The sequence below is a fragment of the Hyla sarda genome, chromosome 9, assembly GCF_029499605.1.
Source record: "Hyla sarda isolate aHylSar1 chromosome 9, aHylSar1.hap1, whole genome shotgun sequence".
NCBI classification, from domain to species: Eukaryota; Metazoa; Chordata; class Amphibia; order Anura; family Hylidae; genus Hyla; species Hyla sarda.
The window spans coordinates 24,822,333-24,842,569 of NC_079197.1; the positions used below are offsets into that span (position 1 = coordinate 24,822,333).

Below are 20,237 nucleotides of genomic sequence, written 5' to 3' on the forward strand. Positions count from 1 at the left end.
CGGCTATAGTTTTGCAACAGCTGGAGGCGCCCATGGTTGGGAAACACTGACCTATACTTTATACTACTATATAGTCCAACATGCTGGGAGTTGTAGTTTTGCAACAGCTGGAGATGCCCATACTTGGGAAACACTGACCTATACTATATACTACTATATAGTCCAACATGCTGGGAGTTGTAGTTTTGCAACAGCTGGAGGCGCCCATGGTTGGGAAACACCGACCTATACTATATACTACTATATAGTCCAACATGCTGGGAGTTGTAGTTTTCGTTTGGGGCAGCTCCTGAGCCACAGGCTGTATTAGGGCATGCTGAGAGTTGTAGTTAGTAATTAATTGTAACTCCTGAGATTAATAAAAAATAAAAATAAAAAAAAGCAATCAAAAAGTCACATTAAACCAAAAAAGGTACTGGCAAAAACTACAGATCGGGGCACAAAAATGATCCCTCATACAGGCCGGTATAAGGAGAAATAAAAAAGTTATAGGGGTCAGAATAGGACAAAATTTTCCTCCGCATATGTGTATCCTGTGATGTTGTGTGTATATATAATTAACTATGCAAATTAGCATGGCCGGTATTTTTTTTTTTTTGCAAGAAAGGTGGCAACTCTAAACCCGTCTGATCTTCTGACATGTCTGTCTCCGTATAAATTCCACATTGTGCTATTCCTCTGTTATTCCTCCTAAAAATAATATCAATAAAGATTTGAGTAACTGGCTGTTACCACTTCCCTTGCCAAAGGTATGTGCCTTTGCATACTCTGACATTGCCTTAGCTGTGCTGACATTGTCAAACTGTAGGGGCACCCTTTTGGGGAATTGTAACACCCAGTTATTATTATAGTAATAAATTTCCAGGAGGAATAACGAAGGGACATAGGATCCAAACAAAGGGGATCCAGAATTATTATATTACTGGGAATATAAAGTACAAACTGGTATACTAAGAGTTATGTCATGTGATATGTCATGTGATTGTTACCCAGGAGGTACCAGTGACCAGGTGATCCCAAGAGTGACCTATGGGCTCCCTGCTAGTCTCCCCCATATAAGCCCTGGGTGGAGCTTCTCTCTCTCTTCTGCTGAGGTCCAGTGCAGTCTTGTCTAGTGTTTGTGTCCAGAGTGTTGGAGACCTCAAAGTCCAGTCCTGCAGCCACCATCAAGTCAAGTAAGATAAAGTCACAGTTTTATGAGTCAAGTCAAGTCAGTCCCCGTCATCTGTCAAGTCAGTGTGGTCTGCATTCAATTGTCCAGTCCTACTACAAGTCCCAGCAAGCCCTTAAGGTCTCTGCGTCACTGGTCACCTCCTTGGGCCCTGGCTGAACTGTATAGACTTTACCATCTGTCTTCCCTCAGTAAAGCTATTGTTGTCCGTAACTTGGTGTCGGAGTCTTTAGTGCCTCCGTGCCTAGCCCAGGATCCAGCGGGATACCTTCAGGTGGTTTTCGGCTAAACCACACCCTGGCATCACGAATACATGGGGTTAATGCCATCTGCCCCTAGGGTAACAACATCTGCCCTGCACCACACACTCCGCCACCAAAAATAATCCAGCCAGAGGTGGGACACTAGAGTCGAATATGCCCTTACAGAGCAAAAATGTCCTTTCTCAGGTTTCCAAATAAAAACAACACAAGATAATCTAGATCCAATGTTTTTAAATACATTTATTAATACATGCTCAACTAATACAATCATATAGAGGGACATTTATCAATGTTCACTTATGTATTCTTTTTTTTAGTAATTTTTTCCTTACTTTTTTTTTGCTTATGTGCAACGTATTTATCAACTGGTTTCAGCCTGTTGATAATTTTCTTTCACGTAAGCAATTTTTCCTTTTTTACTTTGGCAGTAGCTTTTTCTGCTCCATGTTTGAGCTGGAGTAAATTTAGTCAATTTTTAACGCTGTTGCGACTTTTTTTTGCGCAGTTGCGACTGTCGCAGTTAATAAATACCTGACTACCCGTAGTCCATTTTAAAATTATTACTAAATAGTAAATTTTAGGAAAACTACGTAGTCGCAGTTGCAACAATTTTGCGACAATTATAGTAAAGAAAACCTGACTAAACCCGTTGATAAATGTCCATAATAGTGAGCAAATACAGTAGTATTGCCATGAGATGACCAAATAATGCTTCCAGACAGTAGCCTAAATAACATTGTCTAATCTGTAGACTAGGGAATACAGATTCTCTCTCATTTTGTTAGGTGTGGGGTATATGTCATTAGACCCAGTGGCGCCCCCTATATTGATGACGACCCTCTGGGACCACACAGGTAGGGATCTATTATCGCCAGCCCTGCTGTTGCCGTCTGGTACAGAATGCATTTTGAGTTATATTTCAGGAGTAGAATAGAAGGGAGGGGGGTATTACAGAATTTGCACCATGTTACATCTCTAGTGGCAAAGAGAAATGGCTGTCACTCTTTAAAGGGGTATTCCAGACACAAACTTTTTTTTATATATCAACTGGCTCCGGAAAGTTAAACAGATTTGTAAATTACTTCTATTAAAAAATCTTAATCCTTCCAATAGTTATTAGCTTCGGAAGTTGAGTTGCTGTTTTCTGTCTAACTGCTTTCTGATGACTCACATCCCGGGAGCTGTCCAGCTCCTGTGGGGATATTCTCCCATCATGCACAGCTCCCGGGACGTGACATCATCATTGAGCAGTTAGACAGAAAACTTCAGAAGCTAATAACTATTGGAAGGATTAAGATTTTTTAATAGAAGTCATTTACAAATCTGTTTAACTTTCCGGAGCCAGTTGATATATAAAAAAAAGTTTTGGCCTGGAATACCCCTTTAAGCCATTCAGTCATTCGACCTAGGACTATAATACTGTCCCACAATACGAGATTATAAAAAGGTAAAGAATTTTCATATTTAACACATTGACAACAAATACATGAAAGCACGAAGTGTGCAATGGTATCCATAGCTGAAATATCCCTCGTAATGATAGAGAATGTTTAACCCTTCTCATAAATTTCTAGCTGTCCATTTACTATTATCTTCAACACAACAGTGCCCCTAGTGGTGACATTGACCTTGAACTGCAATAAAATTTACGTCTTTTTACAAGTGTCACCCAGTGTATGAAGGGTCACCTTCCATCATCCAATAAAGAAACAAGAAATGTAAGTTGTGTTAATTATAAACATTAGCTTATATGTATATAGTAAATACAGTGCTGCCCACCAGTCCGGACCAGATCCACCATAAGCCGGGTAGTAAAATCCTTTTACCATGCACCAAACATAAATGTCAGGAATCCTCCATTGTTATGTAAATAGTAAATAGTTTGTAAATGTTAATGAGATCTACGAGAGAAATGAGGCTACCTGCTGGATTTAGGCGGTTTTGCATTACCTAGTGCTCTGGAAGACCTGGTATCTTTATGGTGGACCATTCTGTAGACTAGGAGGCCTGTAATACTACATTTTACCTGCAATGGGAATCCCTATTATGATGTCCTTGGGCATATGAGAAGTTGATGTTTTCACCCTTTTATCGTCCCCTTCTGCCAACATTGGAATACTAAGGGTCCATGCACACTACAGTTTCTGAGTTGAATTTCCCTTAAAATGTACGCTGCAATGGGATCCACTTGTGCACTCTATGGAATTTCATCGGCAGAGCTTTCCACCTCTGAAATTCCGCCACCAGTAGATTCAACATGTTCATTCTTTCAGGTGGACTATTGAGCCGAATGCATTTCTAGCTATGCGGACCGGCAATGCCTGCTAGGTTTTAGTGCCAACGGTGCCGGTTGCCCTTGGGATCTCTGCCCGCTCAGAAAGATTCCGTAGTGTGCATTGACCCTAAGCCTCAATCCTGTTTCATCCGTTAATGCCTCCAAAACTGAATAAGCATCTTTTTAATGCAAATTTCTACAAGCTCCTCCTCTTTGTGGTCCTAGTCATGGGACAATCTTATAAAAAAAAACGGTGTTTGGTGGTATGTACTGCAAAAAATCACCCTTTTATTTCTCAGCCAAGTGTTAAGGAGGCGGAGCCAAACTGCTCAAGTGCCACAGTCTGGCACACCTCCTCACTCACCTTCACCTCACCAGCTCTTCCTTTACTGATGTACAGGGCTCTGAACATCAATCCAGGAGGGTCTGGGAGGTGAGGGCAAGGTAGGAGGCATGCAAGGCTGTGGCACTTGAGCAAATGGGCTCCACCTAATTGACACTTGACTACAAAATAAAAAGAAAATTCTAAGTTTGGCAACCACCATTAGCCCCAGTAAAGATAATGTTTATTTTATACCCGTATAGCTGTCCAACAATATTTACTACTCCTAGTCCCAAGTACAGCTGACAGATTCCCATTAAAGGCATTTAGCGGCCTATCCTCAGAATAAGCTATTAATATTCGATCGGTGGTGGTTGCGGGGCAGGTTTGGACCCTAGCACCCCCACTGAGCTGATTGAAGGCACCACAGCACTCAAACAAGCCCTGCTGAATCTTCATTACCCATCACATCTATACTACATGTAGCTTAGTCCCTTTACTTCCCTTGGGCTGAGCTGCAGTAATCTTCAGTACCAACTATAGCCACTACAAAATGTATGGCGCTGTGCCTGGTAAACAACCATGAGGCCTCAGCTGTCATCAGAGCTTCCATTCAGGTAGAAGAATCACTCTAATGATATCATAAAGGTATTAGATTTTTCTGAATATATAGAATCATCACCGTCACTTAGAAACATATAACATACGATCATGGAGGGTCCTTTCCCCCATAGATGACAGGAGCGAATAGATGATGAGGTTGTATCGAGAAGAAGGTTTAATTTCCACCCAGCCGTCCCAGGAGACTTGTGTAATTGAGTAAAATCTTGAGCCCGGAGATTGGGAGATGGAAACGTGACATTTTAAAGATGTTTGTGTGAGAACAAAGGCTTCTCAAATCCGAATAAGAAAGTAGATTTCACATGAGCTCCTCATTATAGCCCCGAGAAGATTTACAATGGGAAAATGACTGAAACCAAGACGGCTGCGGCCCTGGAACTTTCCAGATGTTCAGTTCTGATGAAAAGTTGGGTCAAATAGTTAAATCAATCACCTGTCAATCACAGGTAACAGTATTTAAAAACATTTATGTAGAGCAAACCCCCTCAACAGGGTGGCACCAACTCATGTGACATCCTCTTCTACTCAGTGATGCGATTGTGGTGACCCACCGGGTGAATGTCAGGACCACGGATGTTGCGGTGTGAGTGGTGGGATCTGATGTAATTAACCCCGGGGGTCGGATGGTATTTACCCCTATGTGTTTGTGACGCCAGTGTGGTTTTTGGGTTCCAGAACACCACACGCCCGGATTTTCCGCTATCCCACGGGCTAGTAGTGAATAAAGAGTCCACAACCAGTTATGGTAAAACGGAGGCTTTACCGAGTAGAAGACAGGCGTAATTATCTTCACAGCTAAGGCCAGATTTCCCAGAGAGGGGATCAGCACCCAGAGGACCTTGCAGATTGCTGGACCAATATACTTGTAATTAACTTGACTTGTAATTAGACTTGACTTGACTATGTACAGGATTTGACTATTTGTAGTGACAGCAGACATAGACTTGTAGACTTACTGGAGAGACTTGTAGCTTTGTGGTTCTCCAGATGCTGATCACTTGTCCTGAGATCTCTGGTAGCCGCTTCAGCAAAGACATTGGTGGTACAGCTGCTTACAGCAAGAGAGCTGGCAGCTAAGAGAGAGAATTGCACATGCCCCCCCCCCTTTATATTGTGGGGGGCTGGACTAAAGCCCATTGGTCAAGCTGTGGGTCATAGGTTAAAGCTGGTGCTCTCTGGGAGTACATGTGACAACAAACCATGTGACCAACTTACATACAGGTCCTTTAGACCTCCCACAGGTCCTTGAGACTATCTAGACATAGGATCCTGTCTATGCATTAAAGGAACATACGCACATTTATTAAACCAACAGGAGAACAAGGGGAGACCCTGCAGGAGAGCCCCCAGGACACTGAGGGACTCAACCTGACAGGGCCTACAGGTAGTACAGGAACGTGTACCTTAGGCTGGGTTCACACTACGTTTTTGCCATACTGTTTTCAATCCGTTTTTCTAAAGAAAACCGTATGGCAAAAAAACGGATGGAACAGTATGGAAAAAAGTAAACCTTATGCGTTTTTAAACAGTATACTGTTTTTAAAAGTGCATACAGTTCCGTCAGTTTTTATAGAAAAAAAACCCATACGTTTTTGAAAATTTTGTCCATTTTTAATGGGAGGGGTCTTGGGTGGGGACTTTAGGATTCAAATGCGCATGTGCAAAGTAAAAACGTATACGTTTTTCCTGTATGGAACCGTATACATGTGTGTTTCCCATTGACGTCCATGTAAAAAAATAACGTATGGGGTTGCAGTACAGTTTTCAAACCGGAGTCAAAACTGTGGTCAACCACAGTTTTGACTCCGGTTTAAAAACCGTACTGCAACCGCATACGTTTTTTTTAACATGGACGTCAATGGGAAACGCACATGTAAATGGTTCCATACGGGAAAAACGTATACGTTTTTACTTTGCACATGCGCATTTGTATCCTAAAGTCCCCACCCAACACCCCTCCCATTAAAAATGGACAAAAGTTTCAAAAACGTATGTTTTAAAAAAAAATAAAAACGGACAGAACAGTATGCACTTTTAAAACCAGTATACTGTTTAAAAACGCATACGGTTTACTTTTTTCCATACTGTTCCATCCGTTTTTTTGCCATACGGTTTTCTTTAGAAAAACTGATTGAACACAGTATGGCAAAAACGTAGTGTGAACCCAGCCTTACTGGGACATTAAATAAATGTAAATGTAAATAAAGTTTGACACTGTGCAAAATAAACACTGGGCAAAATAAGCACTTTTTGGCAGCATGTGAACACAAAATGGTACTTTGTGAGAAAAGTATGGTGCCCTATGGGCACCGTTTGCTGCTCTGTAGGCACTTTATACTACCATGAGGAAGCCTATACAAATATGGCGCTGGGTGGGTCTTCTGTGATGCTATCTGGCAGTGCTCAAGGGGCCTTTTTAGTCTAAGGGGCCCATCAACATTTGTGTCCTTGTATCATTGTGTACCGGACCCTGTGCCAAGCAATGTCTCATGAGGGCGGACGTAAGTATAACTGGATTATAGGTGGAAACAGGCACAATGGGGGGATTTATCAAAACCTGTGCAAAGGAAAAGTTGACCAGTTGCCTATAGCAACCAATCAGATCACTTCCTATATTTTTCAGTGTTTTTTTTATTTTTATTTTATTAAAAAAGGCATCTGATTGGTTGCTATGGGCAACTGGTCAACTTTTCCTCTATTCGGGTTTTGATAAATCTCCCCCTATGTGATCTGTAGCTGCCATAATGGTGGACAGTCACCCAGTTTGAACACAATGGGGGAGATTTATCAAAACCTGTGCAGAGGAAAAGTTACTCAATTGTCCATAGCAACCAATCAGATCGCTTCAATCATTTTTGAAAAGGCCTCTGAAAAATGAAAGCAGCGATCTGATTGGTTGCTTTGGGCAACTGGGCAACTTTTCCTCTGCACAGGTATTGATAAATCTCCCCCGTTGGGGGAGATTTATCAATACCTGTGCAGAGCAAAAGTTGCCCATAGCAACCAATCAGATCGCTTCTGAATGAATGTAAACTCTAGTCTTCCTATCTGTCCTCACTAAAGTGGCGCCAGGCCGCCGTACCCATTTCTGCACTCCCGTCCTTACTCTTCTAGGCACATCTGCTGTTATAGTGAATCACCGCCTGTATTAGCTGTCACTGTAAATTACTCCGGTGTGGAGGTTTGGCTGGAGATGGGGGACCAGTGATTTACACCCGCGGGGAGAAGATATTACATTTTTGCAAGAAAAAATAATCCATGTTTCTACTGGTAAAATCTAAATTAGAACCTTGTCGCTTTCCTGGTACGGCGTAAACCTGACGGATTACACAAATGTAAATCCCATTGCCCTCATATTAGAAGTGATTGTGCTGTTTTAGTGGAGGCATTAAGTCATACTCAGCGCTGCGAAGTCTTGCATTGCCTTCAGAATGTTCTTCTTGTTATAAGTGAGTAAAATCTTGTTTTCCAGAATGTTTATGCTTCGCACAGAGCCTGAAAAAAGCGAGAGATCCCTTACTGAAGCCTGGCAGCGGTGTACATTGATGATAGGGGGCCCCGTAGCAGAGATTAAAAATAGGCCCCCAATTAATGGTGGTGGGTTTTGCCTCATGGGTCTCATGTTTGTGTGGTGTCCCGGTACAGGACTTGGACCTGTCCCTCTGTCTAAAGTCCCCACAGCCAGAGTCCCTCCATGCTATCAGGGCTCTCCTGGAGGGCTAACCCCTAGTCTCCTCTTAATACTGTGTTTAATGTATATATTTATATAGTTTTCTATTATAGTATATTGATGTACAGGACCTTAGGTCATGTGACTGTTAATAAATTGTGTTATGCTAAGGTTCAAGGACCTTTGGGTCATGTGGTATGCCCATAATGCCTTAGGTCAGGACTGAGCTCTGATACTGCCCCCTTCATATATAAGGGGCTGCTGCCACTAGATCTCTCTCTTGGTTCCTGGTTGCAAAGCAAGCAACAGCTCTTTTACTGCTGTACTCTAGAGAAAGCAGATCTGTATCATCTACTACAATTCAAGCTAGGCCTGAAGCCTCTACTTTAGCAGCCATCAAAATCGTGAGTTAATCCAGCTCAAAACCTACAAATCCTGCGTGACAACTGAACCCAAAACCACCCCTAAATTCAGTGACACAGCGGATAGCAAAATCCAAGCTCATTCAATTACCAAGTCCCAGCAAACCTGTGAGGAGCCTGTACCACGGTCCTCTTGCAAAAGACTGTATATTATCTGCACTTGCATAAAATCTGCAGTAAAGTTATTCCCGGTTTACTTCAACTCCTGCTGTGGACAATCCTTTATTCCTCCCTATCGTTTGTGGGACGGGTGGCGGTAGGACTAAGTGCATTGAGGAAGCCCTCACCCTGGCATCACGACAATCAAGGGTTAATCCTATACCCCACACTACCACTCCGCAACATCCCTGTTCGCCATTACCCCTACAGCTCACCACATTTGTTTCCCCTTCCGTGTTCTTTCTATGACGCAAGGTCCCATTCTCCTTCACTTTGCCTGCTGATAATGTGTTGCATGGGCCCCCTTTTTTCAAGGGCCCCTTAGCAATCTCTCCCAATTGTATGTATATTCTTGCCTCAAGAAGTGTATACAATGTGCAGCGGATGCCACAGCAAATCTCCCATATTTACTTCTCTTGGTGCTGGTTTATGCCAATAATCATGAATGGGCACTGATATTGGGGTATAGCATGCACTTTTATCTCTCACTCTTCTGAGCACTCACCTCTAGTGTTTCGGCCTTCTGGCTGTTGTTCTGCAGAGGAATTTTTATAGATCGTCATTTGTGTTCTTTTTATGTTCACTAGTATTGCTCAGGGTGCGGTAGCCTTTCTGGGTGTCCCTCCTGCTGGTCTAGGGGAGATGTGTGTGGCCATTAGGTTCCTCATCTCCCTGCCAAGCCCCGGTTGTCCCAAACCGGTTTTACTGGTTCCTTGGAGGCAACCTGGCTAATGCCTAGTTGTCCGCCATGAGCACTTTCAGTCCCTGAGTAGCTGCGGCGAAAGGGGACATTGTACCTGGAACCTTGCATGTGCCTTTTGGCCTGGAGGTGAAGGGTTTGGTTTATTGGGGGGCCTCTCTCCTTTCGGAGAAGGCCTTTCGATGGACCGCATCCTTGTGCATGTTTTTTGTGTGAACACTTGGTGTGCGAAACTAGAGCTCGGTCGCCACCACTTGTCCCCCCACTCCCCTCTCTTCTGTACCCCGCATGTGAGTATGTCTCAATAAAGAAGACCCTGCAGCCACACTGGTGAGTGCCGATATTTTCATTTCTCTTCACGGATACTATGAACTTTGCTTGCATTATCAGAGCACCACCTGAGGCATTACAGCTACACCAACTCCTACCTGCCTTTCCAAATCCAGCACACTCATGCAGTGCCGCACTACCTCCTATGTGACTTTGCACTTTTTACTTGCACTTAGGTGACTTGAGAGCACGTACCTCGGCACTGATATTGGGCTACTGTGTATAATACATTCACCATATGAGGATGTTCTCGAATGAAGCAGTGTTTGAGTGACCATTTGCTAGGCCGAGGGCGAAACATGGCCAAAGCCACCAGGTGACTGTATGCTATTCCTACATAGCTATAAAGATTGGCAGTACCCCAGACAATACTATATGGTAGCACTATCTAAGCAAGGTACGGTGGTAATATTTGAACACTATCTGGTGGTATTATTTCGATACAACACAGTATTGGTAGTAATTATGTTAGTACTGATATAGTGCATAGTAGTATAGACTGTGTATTCTGGCATTACACCTTCATGTATTAAATGTCTGTGTTAAACTATATTTCTGAAAAATTTAAATGAAATACGAAAAAAAGGTAAAATTCACATTCAGAAAATGAGGGACTGTAGTGAATTAGGCATTGAGGAAACACAGCTATGCATGGCGTGATGGGTGGGAAGGAAACAAAATGTTCTCTTACGATATATCAAGATGTTACCAACTTTCCATGAGCGTTACTATAAAGCCTGAGTGTATGTTAGGATTGGATAATCTTCTTCAATAAAATTGGTCACAGTTCAGATTAGACGTAGGTCAACCATGTCAGTCAAGTAGTCCATACTCCAATAATCCAATTCTGACAACTGGACTTCTGGCCTTTCAGAAAGGCCCTTCACCTGCAGGACAATTGTAAGGAAAAGGTTGTCAGAGCACCCCAATAGTCCGACCGCATTATTTTAACTTGCAAAAAACTTGTTGATTGTTGGCCGCGTGTATCTCTGCAAAAAGGAATGAGCGGATGGCGACTGACCGATCCAGTGATCTTCAGGAAGCTCTCTTCATACGGTGCTTGAGCCTTTTAATGGGTTAAACAAGTGCTGACCTATGAGATCGGTGTTTGCTTAAACTGCACCTCAGCCCATGTAATAGGGCCCTTAATCTTTATACTGTATAGACTATGATAGGTTTAGAAGAAAACTATATTTTGAACCTGTACTTAAACAAAAAAAAAAAACATGGAAGGCAAAGGGTCCCAGCTTATGGTGGTCAGATTGCCTTTCCTCATTGGTAGTAAGAACTAGTGATGAGCGGCATACGCCATATTCGAATTCGCGATATTCCGCGAATATGAGGACGAATATTCGTCCCATATTCGTGAAATTCGAATAATCTTTATATTCCTGACGTTTTTATGAATTGCAAAATTTCGCTATTGCGAATGCGAAATTAATAGCGAAATTTCGCTCGTCTGCGCATGGGCGCTATAACATCATGCAAGGGACGTTGCTAGGGACGTTGCTAAGCTCTGACAACTGTGCTTGCAGAACTCTCATTGGCTCACAGGCATAAGTAGGGTGGAATTTCCACGAATATTCGCATTGCATAAACCTTTCGCCTCACAGTCTCACCCCTGGGTGCATTTATCAGTCGAAGGAGATCCCTAAGAACAAGACCATATGTCATGCCAACTTCTTTTTACCTCAAAGAACAGGACTGAAAATGGGGGAAAATTCTGGGCCACTCAGAGTGCTGGCATCAGAGGTGGGTGCTGGCATCAGAGGTGGGGTTCATAGTGCCAGGAAGGGGGTCCTGTTAGCTTGTAGAGGTTCCGTCACCTCCACTCTAGTTATAAATTGTATTTATTTGGGGTTTAATAGCAGATGGTTTGTCGCACTTTGAGAAGAAACAGTGATCTCACTTCCCTATAATCTTGTTTGACATCTCCTTCCCTGGCACATTCCATGGTATCATTTTCCACCCCCTCCAGGCCCTAAGCAGGTTAATAAGGATTCAATGCTTACTTGGCTCTTCTCAGAGAAATCTTATTTTTCCTCCCGCCACCCCTCACTCTCCTGGGGTGTTTACTTCCATTCTCTTGATCCATTAAATGCTCCAGGGCAGCCTGACTGTAGACGTGAACGGGGGCTATAGAGATGTCCCTGACTGCTCGGAATTGGCCGCAGTTATTTAAATGTTCATTCTCTAGTCGGAAGAAATTCCATATATGACGCCTAGAAAAGAGAGAGATATTTTCTCATTACTACATATCAATGTGCTCTAGATAACCTGGTACAGGACTTCTGTGGACAGTACACAATCTGGGCCCACCACCAATCTATAGAAGAAAGGGATCCTACACTCTTCTAAGCAATGTACCCTATTGTCATTAGCCAATCCCATGTGCACTGCAACCTCCTTTCTATGAAATTTTACAAAACCAACAACAACGAAAAAAACAAATGCTTTTTTTTGTATTTCATGTTTCCTGACCCTTTAGTATACCTAGGCCTAAAGTCTATCACCATGAGGTGGGATTGCTCCCCTAACTACAGTAGTTGGATTTTCCCACCTATAGTTTCGGGTTGCTTTGGCCACAAACAATGATGTGGTTAAAGGGGTATTCCAGGAAAAAAAAAAATTATATATATATATCAACTGGCTCCAGAAAGTTAAACTGATTTGTAAGTTACTTCTATTAAAAAATCTTAATCCTTTTAATAATAATCAGCTGCTGAAGTTGAGTTGTTGTTTTCTGTCTGGCAACAGTGCTCTCTGCTGACATCTCTGCTTGTCTCGGGAACTGCACAGAGTAGAAGAGGTTTGCTATGGGGATTTGCTTCTAAACTGGGTGGTTCCTGAGACAGGTGAGGTTTCATCAGAGAGCACTTAGACAGAAAAGAACAACTCAACTTCAGCAGCTAAAAAGTGCTGAAAGGATTAAGATTTTTTTTAACAGAAGTAATTTACAAATCTGTTTAACTTTCTGGAGCCAGTTGATATATATAAAAACGTTTTTTCCTGGATAACCCCTTTAAGCTGTGGATCTCGTCTTGAAAAGAAAGAAAAGTACGGAGCACTGACCGGTATGCTGCATCAGGTTTCTTTATTCATGTCCAACAAGGATCCATGTGGAGGGGGAGAGCGGACTCTGGGCAGAACATCGGGCAACTGACTGTGTCACGCGTTTGCGCTTCCTCAGGCCCTCATAACCCCTTTAACTTGCAGTATTGACACGTGTTAGTATATTTTTATTGTGACTGCTTGCTGGCCGCGCTATTCTGCTCTACTGTGAGTCCTGGGGGTATCTAAGTGCCAGAAGCCACAGATAGGACATAGCAATGGTGGCTCCTATAGGTGAAGACCAGTTCTGATGTCCTGTGACCAGCCGGCTTTGTTTCACCTCCAAGACACAAAAAGTAGTAAAATACATGAGACTACTTCTCATGTCACCGCCTCCAATGATGACCAGTTATATAGGACAAAATACATTATAAAATCTATTTATTGTATAATGAGAGCTCTGTTGTGTCTCTACATCACCCTCTAATAATCCTGGTGTCTAGACTCGAAGCTGGATTATGTACTCTCAAGGGACATGAACAGGATAGAATCAGCTACTAGGAATATACATAAGGAGCTGTCCATCTTCACCGGGGGGGGGGGGCCTCTACTCCGCGCTTCGGGCCCGGCCCCGGAATAGTGACGTTGTCCTGACGACGACGCACAGGGACGTTAAGGCGCAACGTACCTGTGCGTCGTCGTCAAGGCAACGTCACTATTCCGGGCCCGAAGCGCGGAGAAGAAGCCCGGATTGACTATCCCTCCCCACCGGACGGTCCCTGCAGCACAGATGGCCTGGACTAGCTCACCCTTCCTTCGCGCCGAGGGGAGGTGAGTACAAAACTAAAGGGGGGGGGCTGGATGATGACGGGCGGTGATGATGAAGGGGGGGTGTAGGATGATGACAGGCGGTGATGATGAAGGGGGGCTGTGGGATGATGTCAGGGGGATGAAGAAAGGCGGTGATGATGAAGGGGGGGTGTGGGATGATGACAGGGGGATGATGACAGGTGGTGATGATGAAGGGGGGGTGTGGGATGATGACAGGCAGTGATGATGAAGGGGGATGATGAATGATGAAGGGGGGGATGATGACAGGGTAATGATGAAGGGGGGATGATGACAGGCGGTGATGATGACAGGGTGATGATGATGAGGTTGTTAATGACGGGGGTCTGGATGATGACAGGGGGGATGATGTATTTCCCACCCTAGGCTTATAGTAGAGTCAATAACTTTTCCTGGGTTTTTGAGGTGAAATTAGGGGCCTCGGCTTATATTGGGGTCGGCTTATACTCGAGTATATACGGTACCTGAAAACCTCTAGAGGACCCAAAATGCAGGTCACTAACTCCGATTCCTCAGATAATCTGTCTTGTGCATAAAATATATTGACCACCCATGATATCCTCAGGACGACATTGGCAACGATGGCACAGTAGTAGTATACCTGAAACACAATACAATAGAGACGGTCACAGGTGTGGCACTTTTTACCTAGACATTTAGAGCTCCTACTACCATTCAGACATATAGTCGTATTTTATAAATGGGAAAATAAAAATAAAAAATAGTGGACAAACACTTAAAGGGGTATTCCGCCCCTAGACATCTTATCCCCTATCCAAAGGATAGGGGATAAGATGTCAGATCGCCGCGGTCCCGCTGCTGGGGACCCCCGGGATCCCTGCTGCGGCACCGTGCTATCATTACTGCGCAGAGCGAGTCCGCTCTGCACGTAATGATGGGCAGTACAGGGGCCGGAGCATCGTTACGTCACGGCTCCGCCCCTTGTGAGATCACGGCCCGCCCCTTTCAATATAAGTCTATGGGAGGGGGCGTGGCGGTCATCACGCCCCCTCCTATAGACTTGCATTAAGGGGACGTGCCGTGATGTCACGAGGGGCAGAGCCATGACGTCACGCTGCTCCGTCCCCCGTATCGCCCGTCATTACGCACAGAGCGAACTCGCTCTGTGCTGTAATGATAGCGCGGTGCCGCAGCGGGGATCCCGGGGGTCCCCGGCAGCGGGACCGCGGCGATCTGACATCTTATCCCCTATCCTTTGGATAGGGGATAAGATGTCTAGGGGCGGAGTACCTCTTTAAGGGGAAATGCTATATTTATACAAATACCTTTTTTGTATAGACCATCTCATCTCGAAGGAACTTGTTCTGTGCATTCACCTCCAGCAAACCCCAGTCCATCTTGAGGTCCCACACGGTGGTAAATACAGTGCCCGCACAGGCTGCCAACACCCACCCATAGAAATAAAACGTCTCTCCAGAATTCACCCGGGGCCACACTGCAACATACAAGCAGACAGTTTGATGTGTTCCATTTCCCTTCACACCGAGACCGGCTCAGTAGAAGATTTATGGGAGTGCGGAATAAATCAGACGCAGGCGCTATTGATTATTCCTGAGGCAAATACACTTCATGAATCTTTTTATTTATTTCCACATATTGCAAGAACCTATTTTGCTGCTGAAGCCAGAAGTGAAGAACAATGTAATATATTATTAAGCATATTTATGTATTTCTGCAACTTCGACTGTGTGCGTACCTGATAGAAGGAAACAGCCGAGAAACCTATACCAGGGCCCTGCGCCTTACCTGCAGCATACACACATAGGACTGTAGGGCACCTTGGAGTTACAACCGAAGTCATTCGTTTCCATTCACTTAGGTTGTCGTCATTGACCCTCACATGTACCGTATTTTTCACCGTATAAGACGCACTTTTTCTTCCCCAAAACGGTCTTATATGGCGAATACACACACCTATCGCGGTGGTCCCTGCGGCCATCAACAGCCGGGACCCGCGGCTAATACAGGACATCACCGATCGCAGTGATGCCCTGTATTAACCCTTCAGACGTGGCGATCAAAGCTGACCGCCGCGTCTGAAGCGAAAGTGACACTAACCCGGCTGTTCGGGACCGCCGCGGTGAAATCGCGGCGTCCCGAACAGATTACAGGACACCAGGAGGGACCTTACCTGCCTCCTCGGTGTCTGCTCCGTGCAGGGATCCCCTGCGCTCTCCTTCGATGTCATCACGTCGTCGCGCACGCCGTCCCGTCATCCAATAGGAGCGGCGTGCGTAGCGACGTGATGACGGCAACGGAGAGCGTGGATCCCGGGAAGAAGACGTCCGAAGCATCGGGTTCACCACGGGGATGCGGCGACAGCAATGGAGCGACATCCAGGGCAGCGGTGACGGGTCCGGAGCGGCGGGGACACGTGAGTATTACCTCCTATACCAGTGGTCTTCAACCTGCGGACCTCCAGATGTTGCAAAACTACAACTCCCAGCATGCCCAGACAGCCAACGGCTGTCCGGGCATGCTGGGAGTTGTAGTTTTGCAACATCTGGAGGTCCGCAGGTTGAAGATCACTGTTGGGTTCAGAATCTTTTTTTTCTAGATTTTGCACCTTTAAAATTGGGTGCGTCTTATATGCCGGTGCATCCTATAGGGCAAAAAATACGGTATAAGGCACAGGCAATTATTTTCAGCAATTTTTACAAACAGATCATTTGATTTATAATTCAAATTTGCCTTTAACTAGATTAGAAAATCCCAGAATACGATGTCATGGCTTAAAAAGCGTCTGATAGGCTCATTGACATTGTGTGAGGATTTTAAAGGGGTACTCCACATGCCAGTATTCGGAACATTTAGTTCCAAAAGCTGTGTGGGTGCTGGGGGGGTCGGCCACGCCCCCCTCCCATAGACTGCTGGTTTAGAAACCTTCTTTCCTCTAGACGTAGAGGATGCCCCCTTGTTATAGATACAGTCCTGGGTATAAATAGGTCATGGGAGAGATCTCTGTACTGTCCCCTCATATATTTATACATAGTTATTAGGTCGCCCCTAAACCTTCTTTTTTCTAAACGAAGTAACCCTAATTCTGCTAATCTTTCTGGGTACTGTAGTCCTCCCATTCCCCGTATTACCCTGGTTGGGGGGACCTTATAGGGCAGTGGTCTTCAACTTGCGGACCTCCAGATGTTGCAAAACTACAACTCCCAGCATGCCCGGACAGCCGTTGGCTGTCCGGGCATGCTGGGAGTTGTAGTTTTGCAACATCTGCAGGTCCGCAGGTTGAAGACCACTGTTATAGGGTTCTCTGTTTGTCAGAAACCCCCTTTATGTAATTTTATGCTCCGCCCGCATAGATCATAACTTTTTTTTTTTTTTTTTTTTTTTTTTTTTTAAATCAACTGGTGCCAGAAAGTTAAACAGATTTGTAAATTACTTCTATTAAAAAAAAATCTTAATCCTTCCTGTACTTATTAGCTGCCGAATACTACAGCGGAAATTCTTTTCCGTTTGAAACACAGAGCCTTCTGCTGACATCACGAGCACAGCGCTCTCTGCTGACACCTCTGTCCATTTTAGGAACTGCCAGCGTAAAATTGGAAATCCCCCATAGAAAACATATGCTGTTCTGGGCAGTTCCTAAAGTGGACAGAGATGTCAGCAGAGAGCACTGTGCTCGTGATGTCAGCAGACAGCTCTGTGTTTCAAAAAGAAAAGAATTTCCGCTGTAGTATTCAGCAGCTAATAAGTACGGGAAGGATTAAGATTTTTTAATAGAAGTCATTTACAAATCTGTTTAACTTTCTGGCACCAGTTGATTTAGAAAAAAAAAAAAAAAAAAGTTTTTCACCGGAGTACCCCTTTAAGCTTTTTATTCTGTCTGCAAACACAAGTCATCTCAATTTACCGCACAGAAATCCCAATTGCTAATGACATCTCCTGCAGAATTTGTAATATATCCAGCAGTAGATGTCAGCTAAACCAAAAGATTTGTAAAGGAAAAATTTTTTATATTTTTTTTTTGCAAATTTAAATGATGTTTTCTCTTCCTTGAGAATTAAAATATCTTTAAGACAACATCCTGACAAGTGTTTAGTTCTCTAATTAGCCAGTGTGTTGTGAAAGCCACCAATAAGACAGAATTAGCTGACAATTTCATACATAATTCATAGCCGTGCCAGGCAGCTCTCTTCCAAACACAAAATAGGATTAATTTTTTTTCTTCATTTTTTGTGTTTGTACCCCTCCCCCCCCCCTCCTCCCTACCGCCCCCCTTTTTGATTCGTACCTTTTTCACTGGAGAACACAGCAGCAAATGTCACCATAATAAAGACAGTTGCGTATTTCCCAGCATTCACTATGTGAGGGAATAGTTTGTTGCTGTCCCAATAACGTCTGAGACATTGCGCAAATCGTATCCAGGTAGGGATGCACTGAATGAACCTTCTCACTCCCGGAGAGTTGTTAGCGCACTGAAGACCTAGGGAGAAAGAGATTAGAAAAAGCAATGTGTGAAGTCATTTATTTTTTATTTTTTAAAGGGGCACTGTCAGAATTAAAAATGTTTTCTATCTTGTACATCTTGGCAAAACATTAACATTTCTAATATATTTCATAAGAAAATTGTATTTCCTTTTTATAGAAATCATGGATTATAAAAGAGACCACTAGGGGTCCCCATACCATCCAGAACATAATCCTGTCCAGCTGCAGCATCATCTTTGTCCCAGCGGAAGCACAGGCAGGGACAAAGTCAAGGGAGTGAGGGCAGAACTAGCACTCCTCTGTGCTCACTCCTGTCCTATCCTTTAAAGGGGTACTCCGGTGCTTAGACATTTTATCCCCTATCCAATTGATAGGGGATAAGATGCCTGATCGCGGGAGTCCCACCGCTGGGGACCCCCGGGATCTTGCAGGCGGCACCCAGTTTGTAATCAGTCCCCAGAGTGTGTTCGCTCCAGGTCTGATTACCGGTGACCACAGGGTCGGCGGCGTGTGAAGTCCTGCCTCCGCCCCTGTGTGAAGTCCCGCCTCCGCCCCCGGGGATAAGATTTCTAAGCACCGGAGAACCCCTTTAACCCCTGAGCGTTTTTCCATTTTTGCACTTTAGTTTTTTCCTCCTTACCTTTTAACCCTTTCAATTTTGCACCTAAAAATCCATAAGATGGCTTATTTTTTGCGCCACCAATTCTAATTTGTAATGACATCAGTCATTTATTCCAAAAATCGACGGCAAAATGAAAAAAAAAATCATTGTGTGACAAAATTGAAGAAAAAATGTCATTTTGTTATTTTTGGGGGCTTCTGTTTCTACGCAGTACATTTTTCGGTAAAAATGACACCTTCTCTTTATTCTGTAGGTCCATGCGGTTAAAATGATACCCTACTTATATAGGTTTGATTTTGTCGTACTTCTGGAAAAAATCATAACTACATGCAGGAAAATGTATACGTGTAAAATTGTCATCTTCTGACCACTATAACTTTTTTATTTTTCCAAATACCGGGTGGTATGAGGGCTGATTTTTTTGCGCTGTGATCTGAAGTTTTTGGCAGTACCATTTTTGTATTGATCTGACTTTTTGATCGTTTTTTATTCATTTTTTTTATGATATAAAAAGTGTCCAAAAATACGCTATTTTGAACTTTGGAATTTTTTTGCGCGTACGCCATTGACTGTGCGGTTTATTTCGGACATTTCTGCATGCGGCGATACCACATATGTTTATTTTTATTTACACGTTTTTTTTTTCAAAAATGGGAAAAGGGGGGCGATTCAAACTTTTATTATGGAAGGAGTTAAATGATCTTTATTAACTTTTTTTTTTTTCCACTTTTGTTTTGCAGTGTTATAGCTCCCATAGGGGGCTATAACACTGCACGCACTGATCTTTTACATTGATCATTGTTATCTCATAGGAAACCAGTGATCAATGACTGCCGCTTGACTGCTCATGCCTGGATCTCAGGCACTAAGCAGTCATTCGGTGATCGGACACCAGGAGGAAGGTAGGGGGACCCTCCTCGTGTCCTACAGCTGTTTGGGATGCCGCGTTTTCACCGCAATGGTCCCGAACAGCCCCCCTGAGCTAGCCGGGAGCAGTTTAGTTTCACTTTTGACTTGGCGATCAATTTTGAATGCCACGTCTAAAGGGTTAATAGCACACGGCACCGCGATCAGTGCCGCACGCCATTAGCCATGGGTCCCGGCCTTTGCTAGGTGCCGGGCCCGACCTGCTATAGAAAGGGAGCGGACTCAGGGTGTACAGGTACGCCCTACGTTCTTAAGGGTTTAAGACTGCAGTATGAAAACAGAGAGGAGGGGTTTACAGAGCAGCCTGCAGTGATCGGATGAAGATACCCAGCACAGCAGACTTAGGGAGGAAGTGAATGCATGGTGAGTGAGGGCAGGCTCAATGCTTGCCTCA

The 20,237-nt window shown here is 44.0% G+C and overlaps 1 protein-coding gene across 3 annotated transcripts in view; it reads right to left on the reverse strand.

The window, feature by feature from the left end:
- Window positions 1-4,216: 4,216 nt before the first annotated feature.
- Window positions 4,217-20,237, reverse strand: part of LOC130291079 (xenotropic and polytropic retrovirus receptor 1 homolog) — a 105,611-nt gene continuing 89,590 nt past the window's right edge. For 2 of the 3 annotated variants that reach the window (XM_056539452.1, XM_056539453.1), the window contains 5 exons: window positions 18,098-18,289; window positions 15,120-15,289; window positions 14,298-14,434; window positions 11,946-12,155; window positions 4,217-5,048 (listed from right to left, as the gene is read on the reverse strand). In XM_056539452.1, the coding sequence (XP_056395427.1) occupies window positions 4,985-5,048; window positions 11,946-12,155; window positions 14,298-14,434; window positions 15,120-15,289; window positions 18,098-18,289 (773 nt within the window). In that variant the 3' untranslated portion in view covers window positions 4,217-4,984. Of the gene's footprint in view, window positions 5,049-11,945; window positions 12,156-14,297; window positions 14,435-15,119; window positions 15,290-18,097; window positions 18,290-20,237 lie in introns of those variants that run through there. The other variant, XM_056539454.1, reaches the window with a different exon arrangement.